The following is a 17,743-nucleotide window of genomic DNA, read 5'->3' on the forward strand; positions in this document are numbered from 1 at the left end:
CCCACAACTGGCATTAGACATGGTGCTGAGAGTTCATGTTTTTATTTGCTCTAGAAATGTCTTATTTTATTGGCAGTACTTCTCAGGGAGTAGACAAGCGGTGTATGTGAATTTGCACATCTGTGTCAGCAGTGAGTGCAACTTAAAGCAGCTGAATGCACTCATTAAATGGAGTTTCCACAAAGATTTGGACATAATATAAATATGTAAGCTCTGTAAATATGTAAATCTCATCAAAGTTCTTATAAAAAGATTTACATTGTTTAAGAAAATGTTGATACTGATATGAGACTGTGGGAGACAGTGAAAGTGATTGAAAATGTATTTTCTGATTATGTAATCCTGTCCTATTCTTCATTCAGTGATGTCATATCCTGCTGAGACAGTGGAGCTGGGCTATAGGAATCATGTGGAGGACATCCGCTCTTTCCTGGACTCACGTCATGCAGACCACTACACTGTTTTCAACCTGTCCCAGAGGAACTACCGTGGAGCCAAGTTCTCCAACAGGGTGAGATTATTCGTCTGACTTAATCTAGCCAAAACACATGCAGATGTCTGCAAAAATTCTGGGGAGTTTCTCATGAAACTGATAAAAAGATCATAGGCAGTTCTGCAGAATTGTAGATGACTATCATGGACCGTAATATCAAAAGAGCATAAAGCTTGGACTCAAAATGTATTTATGATAGAGGTCGGGCTGCACGCAGTGATCTTTTTCTTTTTTTTTTTGATTAATGCAACAATATTTTTTTTTCAATTAATTGAGTGAATGAGTGAAGTTTTTTTTTGTGTGTGCTCTTTGAATAATGGAATTTACTCACTTACTTACTTACTTTAAAACTCATCTTTGGACAGCAAAAGAGCTAGTGCTTAGCGCAGTTAGCGGGTAAAGCTAATACTGCTCCAGAAGTGCTAGCCGGGTTTAGCGGCAAGCTACAGGCCGATAATACTCACCTCTCTATGGCAAAATAACTAGCGCTTAGTGCGGTTAGCGGCTAAAGCTAATACTGCTTCAGCAGTTCTAGCCGGGTTTAGCAACAGGCTACAGGCTGATAATACTGACCTCTGTATGGCTAAAGAGCTAGTGCTTAGTGCGGTTAGTGGCTATTGCTAATGCTGCTCCAGCAGTGCTAGCTGAGGTTAGCAGCAGGCTACAGGCCGATAATACTCATGTCTGTATGACAAAAGAGCTAGTTATTAGTGCGGTAAGTGGCTAATGCTAAGGCTGCTCCTGCGGTGCTAGCCGTGTTTAGCAACAGGCTACGGGCTGATATAACTCACCTCTGAAGGGCAAAAGAGCTAGTGCTTAGTGCAGTTAGCAGCTAATGCTAATACTGCTCCAGCACACATAAGGCACAATGGATTATAAGGCGCACTGATTTTAGGTGCGCCTTATAGTGCATAAAACAGAGATTGTCTGTTAACATTGAGAAATGCATTGTTCTTTGTCCACAATATGCATTTTTAAGAGTAAATAATTAAAGAAAATATTCAAACAATAAGAGAATGGTTATGGTTAAATTCCAAAAGGATGAAAGCATATAAAATATGCAGAGAAGCAGAAGGACTACAGTTTGTATTTATAGAAACACAAAGGGTTCCTATATGCTCAGTGAAGCTGATAATTTGGACAGTGAGTGTAGAAACAAGAAGGTGGTCATAATATCGTGATTTGACTGTGTAACTTCTCTTTTATAGTGTGTATCTCCATAGGCATCCCCCTGACTGTCCTGTGATTATAATTATAATGGTTTTTGCAGATGGATGCTTTGTATTGGTTGTAACCTTATAGACTCTTAAAGACTCTCTTGTGGTAAAAGCTGAATAGACTCTTTCTTCTGTGCAGTGATTTAATGACTCAACATATTAAAATCGTAATGGCTCCCAAGTCTGTAACTCATGACTCATTTGATGTTATTACAGCAATAAAAGATGCTAAGATGCCTTTCCTTATCTCTTTAGCTTGATGCTTAACCTGCTTATGTAGCTATTGTGCTGCCAAAACTACTGTGTACTGTGTATTGTGCTGTACAAGTAGATAATTTTATCATATCATAACATTATCAAGAATTTTAAGTAAAATTACTTGATGTAATCTTTTTCTCTCCTTTTCTTCTCCAGGTATCTGAATGCAACTGGCCATCCAAACAAGCCCCCAGCCTTCACAACCTGTTTGCTGTGTGTAAGAACATGCACAATTGGCTCAAGCAGAACCCGAAGAACGTGTGTGTGATCACTTGTTCGGTAAGAGAAAATACACATAACCCACCTCTGTTATTATCGCTCTTTTATTTATTAGATCCATATTGTTTTTTTTTTATCTTGTCCTCTCCATCTCTGCCCTTATATTAGTATAGACCTGGCTTATATTGGGGTTTTATATTTTCTACATTTCTGCAAATAGTGTGACCTAAGACTTAATCAGATTTTCACTCAATTCCTAAGAATTGATAAGGAGAACAAAATCAAACACATGAGATAAAAATACTGGGCTTGGTCATTCATTTACTGAGAAAGACCTGTGGATCTGTGGGTGACAAATTGATGTGAACCTTTAGGATTAGCCGATAATTTGAAAGTGAAAGATTTAGGTGCTTGCTGACCTCAGAAGAAGAGTTGTTGATGCGTATCTGCCTGAAAAGGGTTACAAAGTTTGGATTCCACCAATCAACAGTCAGACAGATTGTGTTCAAATTGAGAAAATTTAAGACCAGTATTACCCTTCCCATAAGTTATTGGTCAACAAAGATCACACCAAAGACAAAGCGTGTAATAGTCACAAGGAAACTCAGGGTAACTTCTAAGCAACTAAAGGCCTTTCTCAAATTAGTTAATATTAATGTTCATCAATCCACCATCAGATGTATGAGACCAACATTTTTTTTTTGTTTAAATGAGAAGTTATGCTATGCTTATGAAGAAGAAAACCTGGAGTTAAGCATAAAAATCTTATTTCATCTGTGAAATCCGTGATCTGACTGATGCTCGCAACGCTGTGTTTTACGTTCTTTCTAATAGAAATCAGAATTTCCCTTTTTCAGACCATGTCTTTTTGCTGTGTGTGTCTTTTAGGATGGCAGAGGTCCATCAGGTGTGCTGGTGTGTGCCATGTTCTGCTTCTGCCACCTCTTCGCCAACCCTGTGCCTGCCATGCACCTGCTTAGCGCCAAGAGACCAGGCTCTGGCCTGTGGCCTTCACACAGGAGGTACAGATATCAGAATCAACCAATCTCCACAGTATTTACCATAGCACATAATTTTATCCAGTTTATGCTAGTGATGCATCATATAAAAAATTGAGTTGAAGTTATTTTTTGTTACTATTGTAGGAATTAAATAACCTAAATGTGTTTTAGTGCAATTGCAATTTAATATCACAGCAGACATAATAACAATTACAATACAGTGTTTACACTACATAGCTATATTTTGCAGTGGTGGCCCACTAACTCTGCTTTAGAATGTTGTGAAACTTTGTTCTAATGATTTGTGCAACCTGATTAAATTAAGCTGATTGTGATTATATAAACAAGTATATTTTAACAGGCTAAAACATCATATCAGAAAGGGCTGATAGAAACTGATATATATTGCGTATTAAAAATACATAAGAATAATAAGAATTTATACCAGATCTTAACAGAAGTCAGTGATCCAGCATGTCATAATATTAATAATGATCTCTGTATATTGAATATTGGAGTAAAAAAATAATGTTGGAGAGAAATAATCTGCCTTATTAGACATGGAAAAACATTTTTGTATCGAAACATTAAATTTGACATTGCATGTCATTAAATTTGTCAATTGCACTGCAATATTGATGCTGAAACAATATATATAGTGTAAGTCACAGTATCTTATGTAAATATAAGGTAATTGAGGTGATAAGAAATAATCTTTTGCTTCTTTATTTAATTTGATGTGTATACGTTTCTAAGGTTATATTCATCTTTCATATTTTTTATTAGGGATATGTGTATATAACATAAATTAGTAGATGCTTTTAATGGCGGTGTACTATTTTTCATACCAATTAGCCTGGTTGCTAATTAGCATTAGCATGTAGGGTTTTGGACACTGCCAATCTAATTCGGGATCCTAAATAATGTATCAAAGCTAAGCAGACCCCAACTTTTATGGTCTTCTCATTCATTATCCACACACTATGATTTCCAGCAGTACAAAACACATTATCTGCTTGGGGTTAAAGACTTTTTGGACTACCTGGCCACCCCATTAAACACAGGCCTTATTGCTACACTTTTTAGCTTAACAATACTATGATTAATGTCATGTAAAAACTGCTGCTAGTCTAAAATTCCTGTCTGTTTATATGTGTGTGGTCAGGTACGTAGGCTATGTGTGCAGCATGGTGTCAGAGAAACCCACAGTGCCCCACTCTAAGCCACTGGTCATCAAAGCTGTCACCATGAGCCCGATCCCTTGCTTCAACAAACAGCGCAGTGGCTGCCGGCCCTTTTGCGATGTGCTGATCGGCGAGACCAAAATCTTCTCCACAGCGCAGGAGTATGAGAGGATGAGGTAGGTCAGGCTTGTGTGTGTGTGAGATTGTGTGTGCAGAAAAAGAAACACAGGTTAAATAGTCAACATCTAGCATTTTTCAAGTTGCAGCGTGTGCCTTTATAGCAAGGCTAATGTTATGCTAATATCTCATAATAATAGACAGGTTTATTGGGCTGTCATAATACAACCTTAAATTCAAAAACGTTCGGCTGCTGTAACTGTATATACTAACAATGTAAGTATTCTTGAGCCCATGCAGTCATTTTAGTACACAATCATGCCTGTTTTTAATGCAGTGATGCCTGAGGGCCTGACAGTCTATTGATCGTCTGCCTTGTATCTCTTGTGCACAGGGATTTCTCCAGATTCATTTAATCATTTAATTATACCATGTACTGTAGATGAGTCTTTACAGTTTTTAAGAAATTGTTCCATAAGTTTTAGACACAGTTTTTTCACATATTATTGAACCTCTCATAAGAAGCAACTTTGCTTCTTATGAGACTCTGCTTATCCAAAATAGTCCTTTATACCTATGCAACTTTTTTAGTACAATTATTGTGCTCTTATTGTATTTTTTATTAGTAGAGCTGCAAAACAAAGCTATCCTATGTTCTATTCTATTTACATTTTATGCAGTGTCACAACAAAACATACAATCACACCACAAAAACCCATTTTGGACAAGATACTGTATTCTTTAGGAACTACGAATCATCTTTACATCCTCTTCTTCCTTTGCCCCAATTAGGGAGTACAGAGTGCAGGAGGGAAAGGTACAGTTTTCTCTGGGAGTGAGCGTCCAAGGAGATGTTGTGGTCTCAGTCTATCACATGCGCTCCCATGCACTACAGGCCAAGGTAGGAGTCAATTAATTAATGAAAGTGTTGGAAGATTTTTTTTGACTGATCAACTGTTCAAACAAAACAATAGCCATAACAATAGCTATAACTATCTCTCATTCGTCTCTTTTTTGCTGTTGCGTGATCTGCTCCAAACAATGAGTTTTGTGATCTTGTACACCACTAGTAATTAGGTGTGTCAAAATGCATCAGTTGACTGTGATGCATGGATTTAAAGGTGGTGATTTGAATGGCAAGATTAAAATTTATTCTGGTAAAAAATGCAAACATATTTTGGCCAAAATAAAACTATTATGCTATTTTAAATATGAAATTCAGTCAAATTCAGTTGTCACACAACGTGAATGGCTTAATCCAGACTTAAGATACTAAATACCATTTCATTTCAGTTTAGTTTCAAACAGATTAGTTCTACCCACTTTTTTGCTCATGTTGACAAAACCATTATATTAATCCTAAGGGAGCATAATGATGCTCATTGTTATCTTTCATCCTGGCAACAGTTTATTTTCACACCTTGCACCTGTGTCATCTAAATAGCAAAGGTGCTTGTGAATATATCTATGTCAATGGGAAGTGAGGTGGGTTCAGGTAAATTTCTGGCGTAATGTTATCTTGGAAACAGAAAACTCAGGTGCTCCACTGACTGATTAAAACCCTGACAACAGTCAAATTGCACACACACACACACACACATTTACATCAATAATAAACAGAATACAAAATAAAATAACATTGCTGTTCCTGTAAATTACCTGCTTGCATAAACGTGCAGGTCAGTTTCAACTGCTGAGAAGCGCAGAAGCACTGCACCATTAAGACACCAATATGCCAAAGTCAGAGTGCACCTGGATGTTAAAGGGAATGGCAAGAGACATGCTAATTGGCTTATTTTACCTTACACACAAAACACACACATGATTAATTAAAAGAATTAGTAGATGCTTTCTGTGCATTTCAAGCTGCACAAGGCATACTTTACCCATTGTTATGACAGCAAAGACACATTTACACATGATTTTCTAATCAAGCTGCTCTGTGCACGGTTGACGACTTGCCTTTAGATTGCTAAAATAGAGACCTAAAGCTATTAAAAGTTTTGGATTGATGGTTTGTTTTGTTTGCAGGTGACAAACACACAGATATTCCAGATTCAATTCCATACTGGCTTTATTGCTCCTGGCACCACATTCTTGAAGTTCGTAAGGTAAGAATTATTTGCGTTTTTTTGATTGATTAAAATTAAGCTTTTATCATTTTGTTTCATGAGTTTTTGTGTTTGTGTGTGTGTCAAGTTGTGCCTGTATTATCACTTGCATATACGTATATATTAAATACAGTTACAGTTGTGGTCAAAAGTTTACATACACTTGTAAAAAAACATAATGTTATGGCTGTCTTGAGTTTTCAATAAGTTCTACAACTCTTATTTTTCTGTGATAGAGTGATCGGAACACATACATGTTTGTCACAAAAAACAGTCATAAAATTTGGTTCTTTCATAAATTTATTATGGGTCTGCTGAAAATGTCACCAAATCTGCTGGGTCAAAAATATACATACAGCAACAAAATTTGTCAATTTTGGTGATGTAGCAAGTTGTGTCAATCAAATTAGCTTCATGTCATGGCCTCTTCACTTCTTGTAAGTGATTCTGATTGACTACAGCTGTTGACTTCTCATGAGCCCATTTAAATAGGGCTCATTTGACCCAGTGATTAGACTCAGCTACAAAAGCTACAATGGGAAAGTCAAAGGAACTCAGTGTGGATCTGAAAAAGCGAATTATTGACTTGAACAAGTCAGGGAAGTCACTTGGAGCCATTTCAAAGCAGCTACAGGTCCCAAGAGCAACTGTGCAGACAATTATACGCAAGTATAAAGTGCATGGAACAGTTGTGTCACTGCCACGATCAGGAAGAAAACGCAAGCTATCACATGCTGCCGAGAGGAGATTGGTCAGGATGGTCAAGAGTCAACCAAGAATCACCAAGAAGCAGGTCTGCAAGGATTTGGAAGCTGATGGAACACAGGTGTCAGTCTCCATAGTCAAGCGTGTTTTACATCGCCATGGACTGAGAGGCTGCCGTGCAAGAAAGAAGCCCTTGCTCCAGAAAAGGCACCTTAAGACTCGGCTGAAGTTTGCTGCTGATCACATGGACAAAGATAAAACCTTCTGGAGGAAAGTTCTCTGGTCAGACGAAACAAAAATTGAGCTGTTTGGCCACAACACCCAGCAATATGTTTGGAGGAGAAAAGGTGAGGCCTTTAATCCCAGGAACACCATGCCTACTGTCAAGCATGGTGGTGGTAGTATTATGCTCTGGGGATGTTTTGCTGCCAGTGGAACTGGTTCTTTGCAGAAAGTAAATGGGATAATGAAGAAGGAGGATTACCTCCAAATTCTGCAGGAAAACTGCATCAACCATCAGCCCGAAGGTTGGGTCTTGGGCGCAGTTGGGTGTTCCAACAAGACAATGACCCAAAACACACATCAAAAGTGGTAAAGGAATGGCTAAACCAGGCTAGAATTAAGGTTTTAGAATGGCCTTCCCAAAGTCCTGACTTAAACCCCATTGAGAACATGTGGACAGTGCTAAAGAAACGGGTTCATGCAAGAAAACCATCACATTTAGCTGAACTGCACCAATTCTGTCAAGAAGAGTGGTCAAACATTCGACCTGAAGCTTGCCAGGAGCTTGTGGATGGCTACCAAAAGCGCCTAGTTGCCGTGAAAATGGCCAAGGGACATGTAACCAAATACTAATGTTGCTGTATGTATATTTTTGACCCAGCAGATTTGGTGACATTTTCAGCAGACCCATAATAAATTTATGAAAGAACCAAATTTTATGACTGTTTTTTGTGACAAACATGTATGTGTTCCGATCACTCTATCACAGAAAAATAAGAGTTGTAGAACTTATTGAAAACTCAAGACAGCCATAACATTATGTTTTTTTACAAGTGTATGTAAACTTTTGACCACAACTGTATATACAGTGTTGTATTTATGGTTTCTTCTCATATACTGTGCTCTTAGCTAAAGTTGCACAGCATTGTCCTGTTTATAAGCATAATGTAACGCTGGTATCTAGATAGTAATGTGTTGATCTGAGGTCCTTCCTCTCTATACTTGAATAAAAGTGATTACGGTACAGCGAAAGTTCTATTGAAGTTAATTATCTTTCTCTTGATCTTCTATGTGTGCAGGTCAGACCTGGATGCTTGCGACTCTCCAGAGAAATATCCTCAGCTGTTCCACGTCCTGCTAGATATTGAGGTGGAGAACACAGAGAAGCAGAAAGATCTCACACCACCCTGGGAACAGTTCCCAACCAAAGACCTGAGCCCAAACGTGCTCTTCTCCTGCCACCAGGAACACAAGGACGCACTCGCCATCGCAGGTAACACACATATACTGACTAATACACATGCAGACTTATGCATATTCCCCACAGACTCTGACTGACTGAGAGAATAAGGATTTTATACTACTGAAGGCTCAAAAACAAACACTTTAACAGAAAACCTTTGGATCTCTCTGTATCCTCTGTATTCCACCTTTATTCTTTCCTAAGATGAAATGGAGGGATTGGACCTGGAAGGTAAGAATTAGTGTAGATGTCTAGTGAAAATGTTATATAAAGTAGATAAATAGTGAATAGTTAGTGAATAGTTGCTGAAAAGGTTAGAACATTTAATAGAAATAGATGATGTGATGTCATGTAATGTGCCTGTAAAGCTTCTGCAAAATAATACTGCAAAATAACACTGTCAGAAAAGAAAATAGAATTGTCAATAGAGAAAGTCAATTTACCGGAACACACTGTGTCACTGATGCAGAGCACCAATTTTTCAAGATTTCTGACTTTTTAAAACTTAACAAAATGTTTGAACTTAATTGTGTTAATCCACCACCATAAAGCTTTACGCTGACATGCCAAAATCTTATAAAAGGAACTGTATAAATTGGATAGGACATTCCATTTCCAAAGTAGACAGTTTAATGTAGCTTGATCCTCAGTGTCTTGTGTGTATAAGAAAAAAAGTGCCATAGAAGGCATGACTAAGCTTGTTGACCAGCATGACCTTCGCTGGTTGACCAACAGGACCGGCATGACAAGTGTCAGAATGCTGGAAGACCCAGCATGATCAAAATTAAGTGAAACATACATTATACTGGTCAGGAGTTAACCAGTATGTGGTATGTTTCTCAACCACCTTGAGCATCAAAAACCAGCTTAGAGCATTTAAAAAACCTTCCAGCAAAACCTGGACGTAAGCTTTTTTTAGAGAGATAACTCAGTAACTCAGTAACAGTAAGACAGATATCTGGCTTATGCTGCATTTTTACTTGTCCATAAACACAATTATCATACAAAAGGACATAATATTAGTGAGTTGAGCATTGGAGTAATCATATTAAACTACTATTAAGTTGAATCCCAGTAAATAGCCTCTGAAGAGTATTAGCATTATACTATAAATGCTGCCCTAAAATAATAGCACAATATTTCAGTGATTTTAATTTTGGCAATATTATTGCTTACGATACGATATGGCACACCCCTCAGTGTAGGCCGTGTTGGCATATTCAAATTACTCCTTTAAATCACATACTTTCCATTCTTGAAAACTGATTCTCTTGGTCTGTTGTTTAGATCCTGCCCAGGGACACGGGGGCCCAGGAGGGGGCCGTCTGGGGCCGAATGAAGAGAGCGAGCCCTCCGACGACGAGATGCTTTCCCTCTCCAGCCAGCAGAGCAACGCCAGCAGTGAGAAAGCCAAGGTAGCAAAGAAAGCAGAGGCTCAGGCTGCTCCTGCACCACCGCCACCAGCTGAGGACGTGGACCTGCTGGGTCTGGATGGGGGTGATGTTCAGCGGCCTGTGACTTCTTCTTCACATCCACAGACTACTACCACCACCACTGACCTGCTGGGGGATCTGTTTGGAGCTCCACCTACACAGCCTGCAAGTGGCCCTGGCTCCGCCCAGTCCACGCCCAGGAAATCTGTTGCATCTTCATCGCCCTGCCCCTCACCTCGATCTGCAGATAGTAAATATTCTTCTCTTACTATGTTAGAACACCTGTCTATGGTATTCTGACCTGACCATTTTGATTGCATGTAGGGCTGGGCAATATGACTAAAAACGCCAAAAATAATGTCTAAATATCAATTCTTTTTAATAATAAATACAGCAATACAGTTGCACTTACCATTTCCAAACACTGGATAGAGTTTTCTTCCCTTTCTCCTCCTACACAAAGCTCACGTAGGTTGCCAGATTGACACAGATTGGCAAGTGAAAAGAGACTTTAGACCAAAGGCTTACTCTGTAGCTGATCATGTAGATGAATGTATACGTTTCAGTGTCCAAAATGGCCATCTCTACTATGCTATTGGTGGTGAAATGAAAATGATCTAGCTATGTATAGCAACCTTACTGATGCTCAGTGATTACCTGTTAAGCCGGAAAATAGCTAGCCCGGGCATTTCCTTGACCGAAGCACACTGTTTGTGTGCTTTTGTTTATACCTGGCAACCTGGGGTATGGAAATAGGACTGGGGGGTGGCAGTGAACAGGTTTGGAAGCCACAACCCACACAGGTTAACGTGATGTGCTGCACAGTTCAATTAAGAACATACAGCTAACGAGAGAGAGTTTTGTAATTTTTCCGTTTTTTTTTTCTTTCAGTTTTTCTGATTCAGAAATTATGTTATATTGCCCATCCCTAGTTGCATGGTCACTTACTGGATAAGTATTTCATATGAATGTTTTTTTTCTTTCAGCATTTGACCCATTTGGGTCACAGCCTGCAGCTGCACCTGCCCCAAAACCTCAAGACTTCATGGGGGCATTCCTGGGTCCAGGTAATATGGGGCAGCCAGACCCCTTCCTGCATGCCGCACGATCTCCATCTCCCACTATGCAGAACATAGGCATGGGTAAGGCATGCACCTATGCCTGTTGCACTCTCAGCTGCCAGCGTGTGTTCGCAGTGTGTTTGTGTGGGCAGCTTGTTTCTATGACAGCCACCAAGCTGTTTTGTTGTAAGGTCTGCAGACTTTAATGTGCCACTAACTGTGCAGCCATAACTGTGCCTTTCATATACTGGCTTTTATTTACACTTTTCTGCTATGGACGGAGTGGACGTGCTACTGGTCCTTGTGGTTCCAGCTTGTCCTGGATGGTGGTGCATTTGTATTAGAGGTTTGAAAGTGTATGGATGTCGTGAATAATGAGGTTTTCGTGATGCGGACAGATATTAAAGTGTGTTTTTCTTGAAGGGCGTTATTTGCGTTTGCATGCAAAGGTCAAGTCGTGAGTGTGTTAACAAAATGGTCTCATAGCATCTGTTTAAAATGAATAATTATTATAAGGACCTTTTTTTCCCTGCAATAAATTTTGTGAAAAATCAGTGATCCAGCATGTCGTGATATTAAAGTAGAAATCTGGTGTGTAGTGAAATATGATAACGAGTATGAACTTTTGTTGAATAGCCCACCTCCACTCTCCCCCCACATTCCAAAATACAGCACTTTTAGCCAATGCTTACAACAGGCATACACTGCTAGTGATAGGGGCATAGTGTTGCCCATGGAAAGAAATCGCTATTTTTACACCAAAGTAGCTCCATACTTCATTAGTAGAAATCTGAGGACCCTGAGGGGAATTTACTAAGAGGCACCGAGAACTTTCAAAGGCTTATTAAGGTAGCTTATTAAAAACACTATTTATATACACAGTATATTGATAAGAACAAACAAATATGTAGCATAGGGGGACAGATTGCATAATTAAATGCATCAATCTTTTAGAGATATTTTCAGCAATAGCTGAAATTTATGCATTTTCACATAATTTATTTAGCAATCTGTTCTCAGCACTCTTCACTCAACTTAGCAAAAAAAATAGCAATTCCTATGCCCCTATCACTAGAACTTTTAAGCCTGCTAAAAGCAATGTATTTTGGAACAAATTTTGAATTTGTTACTCTGTCCATTTTTCACCTGATTTCTTCTTTAATAACACACTCTTTTTTATTTGAGTATAAATATTGCTGCTATCTAATCAATATAATACTTATAATAATGGGTTTGCATGACAAGAATTTATTCAGGCTCACTAATTTTGCATAATCTCATCTTAATCTTATGAACTGCATAATGCAATGTGATTTTAAAGAAACATGCCAGAGACCACTTTGTTTTCTCAGTCTAAACAATACCATAGGCCAGGCTGGTTGCTTGGCACCCTGCATTGCTGAATGAGCTAAAATTGCACTGCCAGTGATAACATGCTAATCCCCTGCCCAGGCCGCAGCTCCCCCGGGCCGCCCACTACACCCACAGTTAACATCCAGCAGCAGAACAATATGGGTGGATGGGACTGGAACAGACCTGCTCCTCCAGGCAAGTAAAACTACACACCAACAAAAACTCAACTGGGACACCTGCTGGCAGCTTTATCAATGACATTATGATATTAGACATACAACAGAAAATATTATGGACTGCCTCTAGATGCTTCTAGATTAATTGAGAGCTAGGTATGTATGTGTTTTTTTTTAGAATTTAATATATTCTAATATTATCTACAGTAGGGTAATAAAATAAGATCACTATAATAAAATAATATCACTATATTTCCAGTGTGTTTTTGCAATAATATTATTTTTGATTATATGAAAAAACATGTATTATTTGTTACTATTTATTCATAATTTATTAAGACTATTATATACAAAACATTTAAAGCATATGCTACTGCAACAAAATAAATATAAATGTTTTATTTCGTAGAAAAATAACAGTTTCATACATTCAGCAGAAAAAAAGGTCTAAAAGCATTTGTCTTTTTCTTAAACAGTAGCTTACCAAGTTTTATATAAAATCATAATAGTGTAACACAATTAAAAATTTAACACAAATATATTCATGTAACCACAAACATACAACTAAAGCATATTTAATGTCTACATGTAAACTGCAAACAATTAAAAGTTAGTAGCTATAGTAAATGGCAAAATGGTAAATACAAAATAGACTGCTTTCAGGTATTTTGCAATATCCCGATATGGAATTGTTTATACTGTAACAAAAGTATTGGCGATATTATCAGGTACGATATGATATAACACACCTCTCATCTACAGTATATGTATATAAAAATAAGTAATTACATTTATCGATTATGTAAATTAACTACATTTCTATTTTATTGTATTTTATTTTATTTCATCTTTATATTTATCTATTAACAATTGCTCTTTTGGGTGTAAACTGGACCGTGAGAATACAATTTCATTCCACCTCATGTACCCCATGTAATGCAAATGACAATTAGGACTCGACTTGAATCCTTGAAAACTTAAATAGTGCATTTCATGTACTCTTTAGGTAATTATAAAAAAAATTATAGAACAATATTGATGTTGTTTGTAACATTGTTTTAACTCAAACTGTATTAAAATATTTTTCAATACACACTAAGAAAGTGGGCATATGTTACAAGCTAAGTGTTTCTTTGTCAGCTGGTGGTGGTTTCGGCATGGGCAGCAAGTCGGCTGGGACGAGTCCTACAGGCTCTGTTCACAGTACTCCTACTCACCAGCCCAAACCAAATACTCTGGACCCCTTTGCTGACTTGGGCAATCTTGGAGCCAGTCTAGGAGGTACACTGTAAAATCTGATAAGTTGATTTTACTTATTAGAATTTGGGAAACCACCCATTGTCATTGCAATTAAAGTAAATTTAACTGTTATTTTCAAGTTATGATTACTATATCTGTACTATTTAAGTGTATTTAAAATGCACTTTACTGACAATAAATTGTACAAGCAAAAAATTACTGTAGTAACTAGGGGTGGGCGATATTGCTCTAAAATAATATCACGATATTTCAGGGTATTTTGCGATAACGATATATTTGGCGATATAGGAAAACTAAAATAATTAATTCGTTTTAGGAATACAGTATAATAGTATAACAGTATAATCATAATGTGGCAAAATAAATAATATAGTATTATAGTATAATGCAGCAGATAATATTGCAGAATATTTAGTGCATGCATATAAACTGCAAACAAAAACAATTATACAATAAATACACCCAAAGCTTCACAGTAATTAATAGGCTACTTTTAAGACAGAAGATCCCTATTATCACGAATATAATATCATGATATTTCTGTGTCACGATATATTGTATACGATATAATATTGCCCACCCCTAGTAGTAACTAGTAACTGTAAAATGTAATTTACAAAGTTAATATAGCTATTGGTTGGTTATTGGCATACTCACCCCACAGTATTTGATAATGACTTAAATATGTGCAAGGTGGTTTGGTTAAATTTTTAACTTTGACTTTGTACTGCCACCACATAGAAATCTTAATCTGCACGCATTACTATTCCCATTTCACCTTTTGTGTAGGTGGCTCAGGATTCTCCAGTAAGCCCACCACTCCTACAGGCACCGGAGGAGGCTTCCCTCCCATGGGTTCTCCCCAGAGACTGGCTCCCTCCCCCCAGAACACCAACACGACCACCGCTGGAGGCTGGCAACCCAGCACAGGCTTACCGTCATGGCAGCCGGGCGGAGGCAGCGGGTGGCAGCCCCAGTCCCAGCCTAAAGCTCCAGCACCCTCTATGCCCCACAGCTCTCCACAGAACAGGCCCAACTACAACGTCAGCTTCATGGGTGGGGCTTCACCCGGGGGCACAGGGGTTAAAGCACAATGTAACATGGGTATGTAGCAGACTACAAATCCTTTAAATGGATAGTCTAGTTGTATTACAGTCTGATGAAACAGGTACATTTGGGAAGTGGTGGCTCAGCAGTTAGAGCACTGGGTTTATTGGTGACAAATTTGTGGGTTTACTACCTGGGGTGTCAAACTGCCACTTCCCTTAACCATACCTTAACCATTCCCAGGTGCCTCAGTGATAGCATATGCTCACTGTATTTCACTGTGTGTACTTTCACTAGTGTGTGTGAGTCCATACATAACCGGTGTACTGTGCGATATGTCACAAACCATTGTCTAAATAATAAAAGAATAAAAATGACATACACTGGATAACATACATCCCAGACCACGACATGTTGCTGTTATAAGACAATCAGAGTTCATGTCCTCTATGAGTGGTTTTAATGTTTTAATGTTTTAGCAAATACAGTCAGTTATTTAAAAAGTCAATTTAACCCAAAAGAGACCATGGTAAAATAGGTGTCTCAGACCCTTTAAAAGATGTGTAAAGTTTCTTAAAGAACTCCTTCCTTCAATTCCATCCTTAACTTTAAGTTCTTTAGTGTCATATATTGAACATCCTAAGAGCATCACTACAGGACAGTATGTGAATTTGTTACATGTGAATTTACAGAAGGTAGGAGTGCTGGATTAATCCTTGAAATAAATGGAGCATCTTTTAAAAGTCTACTTTAACCATTAAACCATTCAAATTAATTAAACGTTTTACATTCCATATAAGTTCTTGTATGATTTCTAGAAAATAATGTCAAAATACAAGTTATAAAACTGTTGTGTCATGTATCTTACATCAGGATTTTGACCATAAAATTTGTGTCCACAATAAGAAAAAAAATGCTCACTAAAATTATCTGATAAAATGTTGAGTTTGGCATCATTATTCAGACATGGCTCTGGGCTCTTATGGATTAAAATAAATTACTAAGTAATATGAAGTAGAGCACACAGCAAATGACTATTCTGCTATTAAACCAGTAATATATTTGTGCCTTCATTTTCGTCCAGGAACCAAACCGAAGGCCACAGATGCTAACTTTGATGACCTGCTCTCTGGCCAAGGCTTCACAGGCAGTAAGGAAAGGAAAGGCCCAAGGACTATAGCCGAGATGAGAAAAGAGGAGATGGCAAAAGAGATGGACCCTGAGAAACTCAAGGTAACCGATAAAACAAAACACAAAACAAGCATCATTCAGTCTAGGGATGTCACAATACCAGAAATATGGCAATCAGTACCAATATTATTGAAATTCTATGATTGTTGTTTGTCACCAGTTCCTGTGACAAAAATAATTAACAAAAATAAAAGTCCACTAAAGTATTTCAGCTTTTGGTTAAAAAAACTGTGAAGGATCTGGTAGTTTTAGTACCTTAAATACCACAGAAAACTAGTCACTTAATGTTTTCATAATTTTGGTATCAACTGGGTACCAACATATTAGGTTCTTGTGACATCTCAAATTTATTCAGGCAGCACAATAGGCTATAGGACTTGTACTTCACATCAAGGTTATAAATAATAAATAAATATAAATGATCTATTACAGGATTTGGGTTTTTTCCAGAGTTGAATGTATAGTATCAACATCATTATGTATCCCTGATAAAGGGACTGCAAGTAACTTTTTTAAGTAGAATTTGAGTATGGCCATAGATTTTGTTTGTATTTGTGTGTGCTAGATCCTGGACTGGATTGAGGGCAAGGAGCGCAACATCCGTGCGCTGCTGTCCACCATGAACACGGTGCTGTGGGAAGGAGAAACACGCTGGAAGCCTGTGGGCATGGCAGACCTGGTCACTCCAGAACAGGTGAAGAAGGTCTACAGGAAGGCTGTGCTTGTAGTCCACCCTGACAAGGTGAGAGGATCTCCATTTATGTTTTAAGAGAAGTCCATTTACATTGTTAAAAAAACTGTTATGATTCTTAAGCTACTGTCTATGCTTACTATATGTAAATGTGAAAGTTCTTTAGTCTGTCCTCTACTTAGCTATCTAGCTATTATTTGTTAGCCAGTGTGGGTTGTTCAGTCCCTTTCCTGACCTGGACTACCCACCTTTGTGTAAGTAACTAGGTTTACGTAAGATCTCCTGTAGATTTTGCATTTTACAGATACTCTAAGACACACACAGTCCTTCACGGGACTACAGCAGCATTATACCGGATCACCAAAGCCCTTTTTTCACAGAAAACAGCTCACATGGCATTTATTCATAGTAGAGACCACAACTAGACATTTTAAAATGAATGTACGGTAAAATAGATGGAATGACATATTTGAATTAAATCTAAAAACTCAATTTATTTTATTCACCTGACCTGGCCCAACTTTCTTCTGAGTGACTTTTAGTTATTATGCCTACATTGTAAGTTAATTTGATTGGATTTTTTTGTTACATCAATTGCTTTGCATAATAATTCTACTTTGAATGTTATATTCAAAGTAGAATTATTATGCAAAGCAATTGATGTAACAAAAAAATCCAATCAATCAAATTAACTTACAATGTAGGCATAATAACTAAAAGCCACTGAGAGGTTTACCAATCTGTATTTAACAATTGTGGAA

General features: G+C 37.8%; 1 protein-coding gene across 1 annotated transcript in view; it reads left to right on the forward strand.

Annotated features, from left to right (window-relative positions):
- dnajc6 (DnaJ (Hsp40) homolog, subfamily C, member 6) overlaps nt 1–17,743 on the forward strand; it is a 40,293-nt gene that overhangs the window by 18,002 nt on the left and 4,548 nt on the right. The window contains exons 4-18 of the mRNA XM_049479531.1: nt 363–511; nt 2,125–2,247; nt 3,076–3,209; nt 4,354–4,548; nt 5,282–5,390; nt 6,521–6,600; nt 8,607–8,800; nt 8,975–9,001; nt 10,058–10,453; nt 11,190–11,345; nt 12,717–12,816; nt 13,920–14,074; nt 14,843–15,157; nt 16,185–16,333; nt 16,857–17,033. Coding sequence (XP_049335488.1) covers nt 363–511; nt 2,125–2,247; nt 3,076–3,209; nt 4,354–4,548; nt 5,282–5,390; nt 6,521–6,600; nt 8,607–8,800; nt 8,975–9,001; nt 10,058–10,453; nt 11,190–11,345; nt 12,717–12,816; nt 13,920–14,074; nt 14,843–15,157; nt 16,185–16,333; nt 16,857–17,033 — 2,459 coding nt within the window. The remainder of the gene's footprint in view (nt 1–362; nt 512–2,124; nt 2,248–3,075; nt 3,210–4,353; nt 4,549–5,281; nt 5,391–6,520; nt 6,601–8,606; nt 8,801–8,974; nt 9,002–10,057; nt 10,454–11,189; nt 11,346–12,716; nt 12,817–13,919; nt 14,075–14,842; nt 15,158–16,184; nt 16,334–16,856; nt 17,034–17,743) is intronic.

Source organism: Astyanax mexicanus, chromosome 5 (assembly GCF_023375975.1).
Source record: "Astyanax mexicanus isolate ESR-SI-001 chromosome 5, AstMex3_surface, whole genome shotgun sequence".
NCBI classification, from domain to species: Eukaryota; Metazoa; Chordata; class Actinopteri; order Characiformes; family Acestrorhamphidae; genus Astyanax; species Astyanax mexicanus.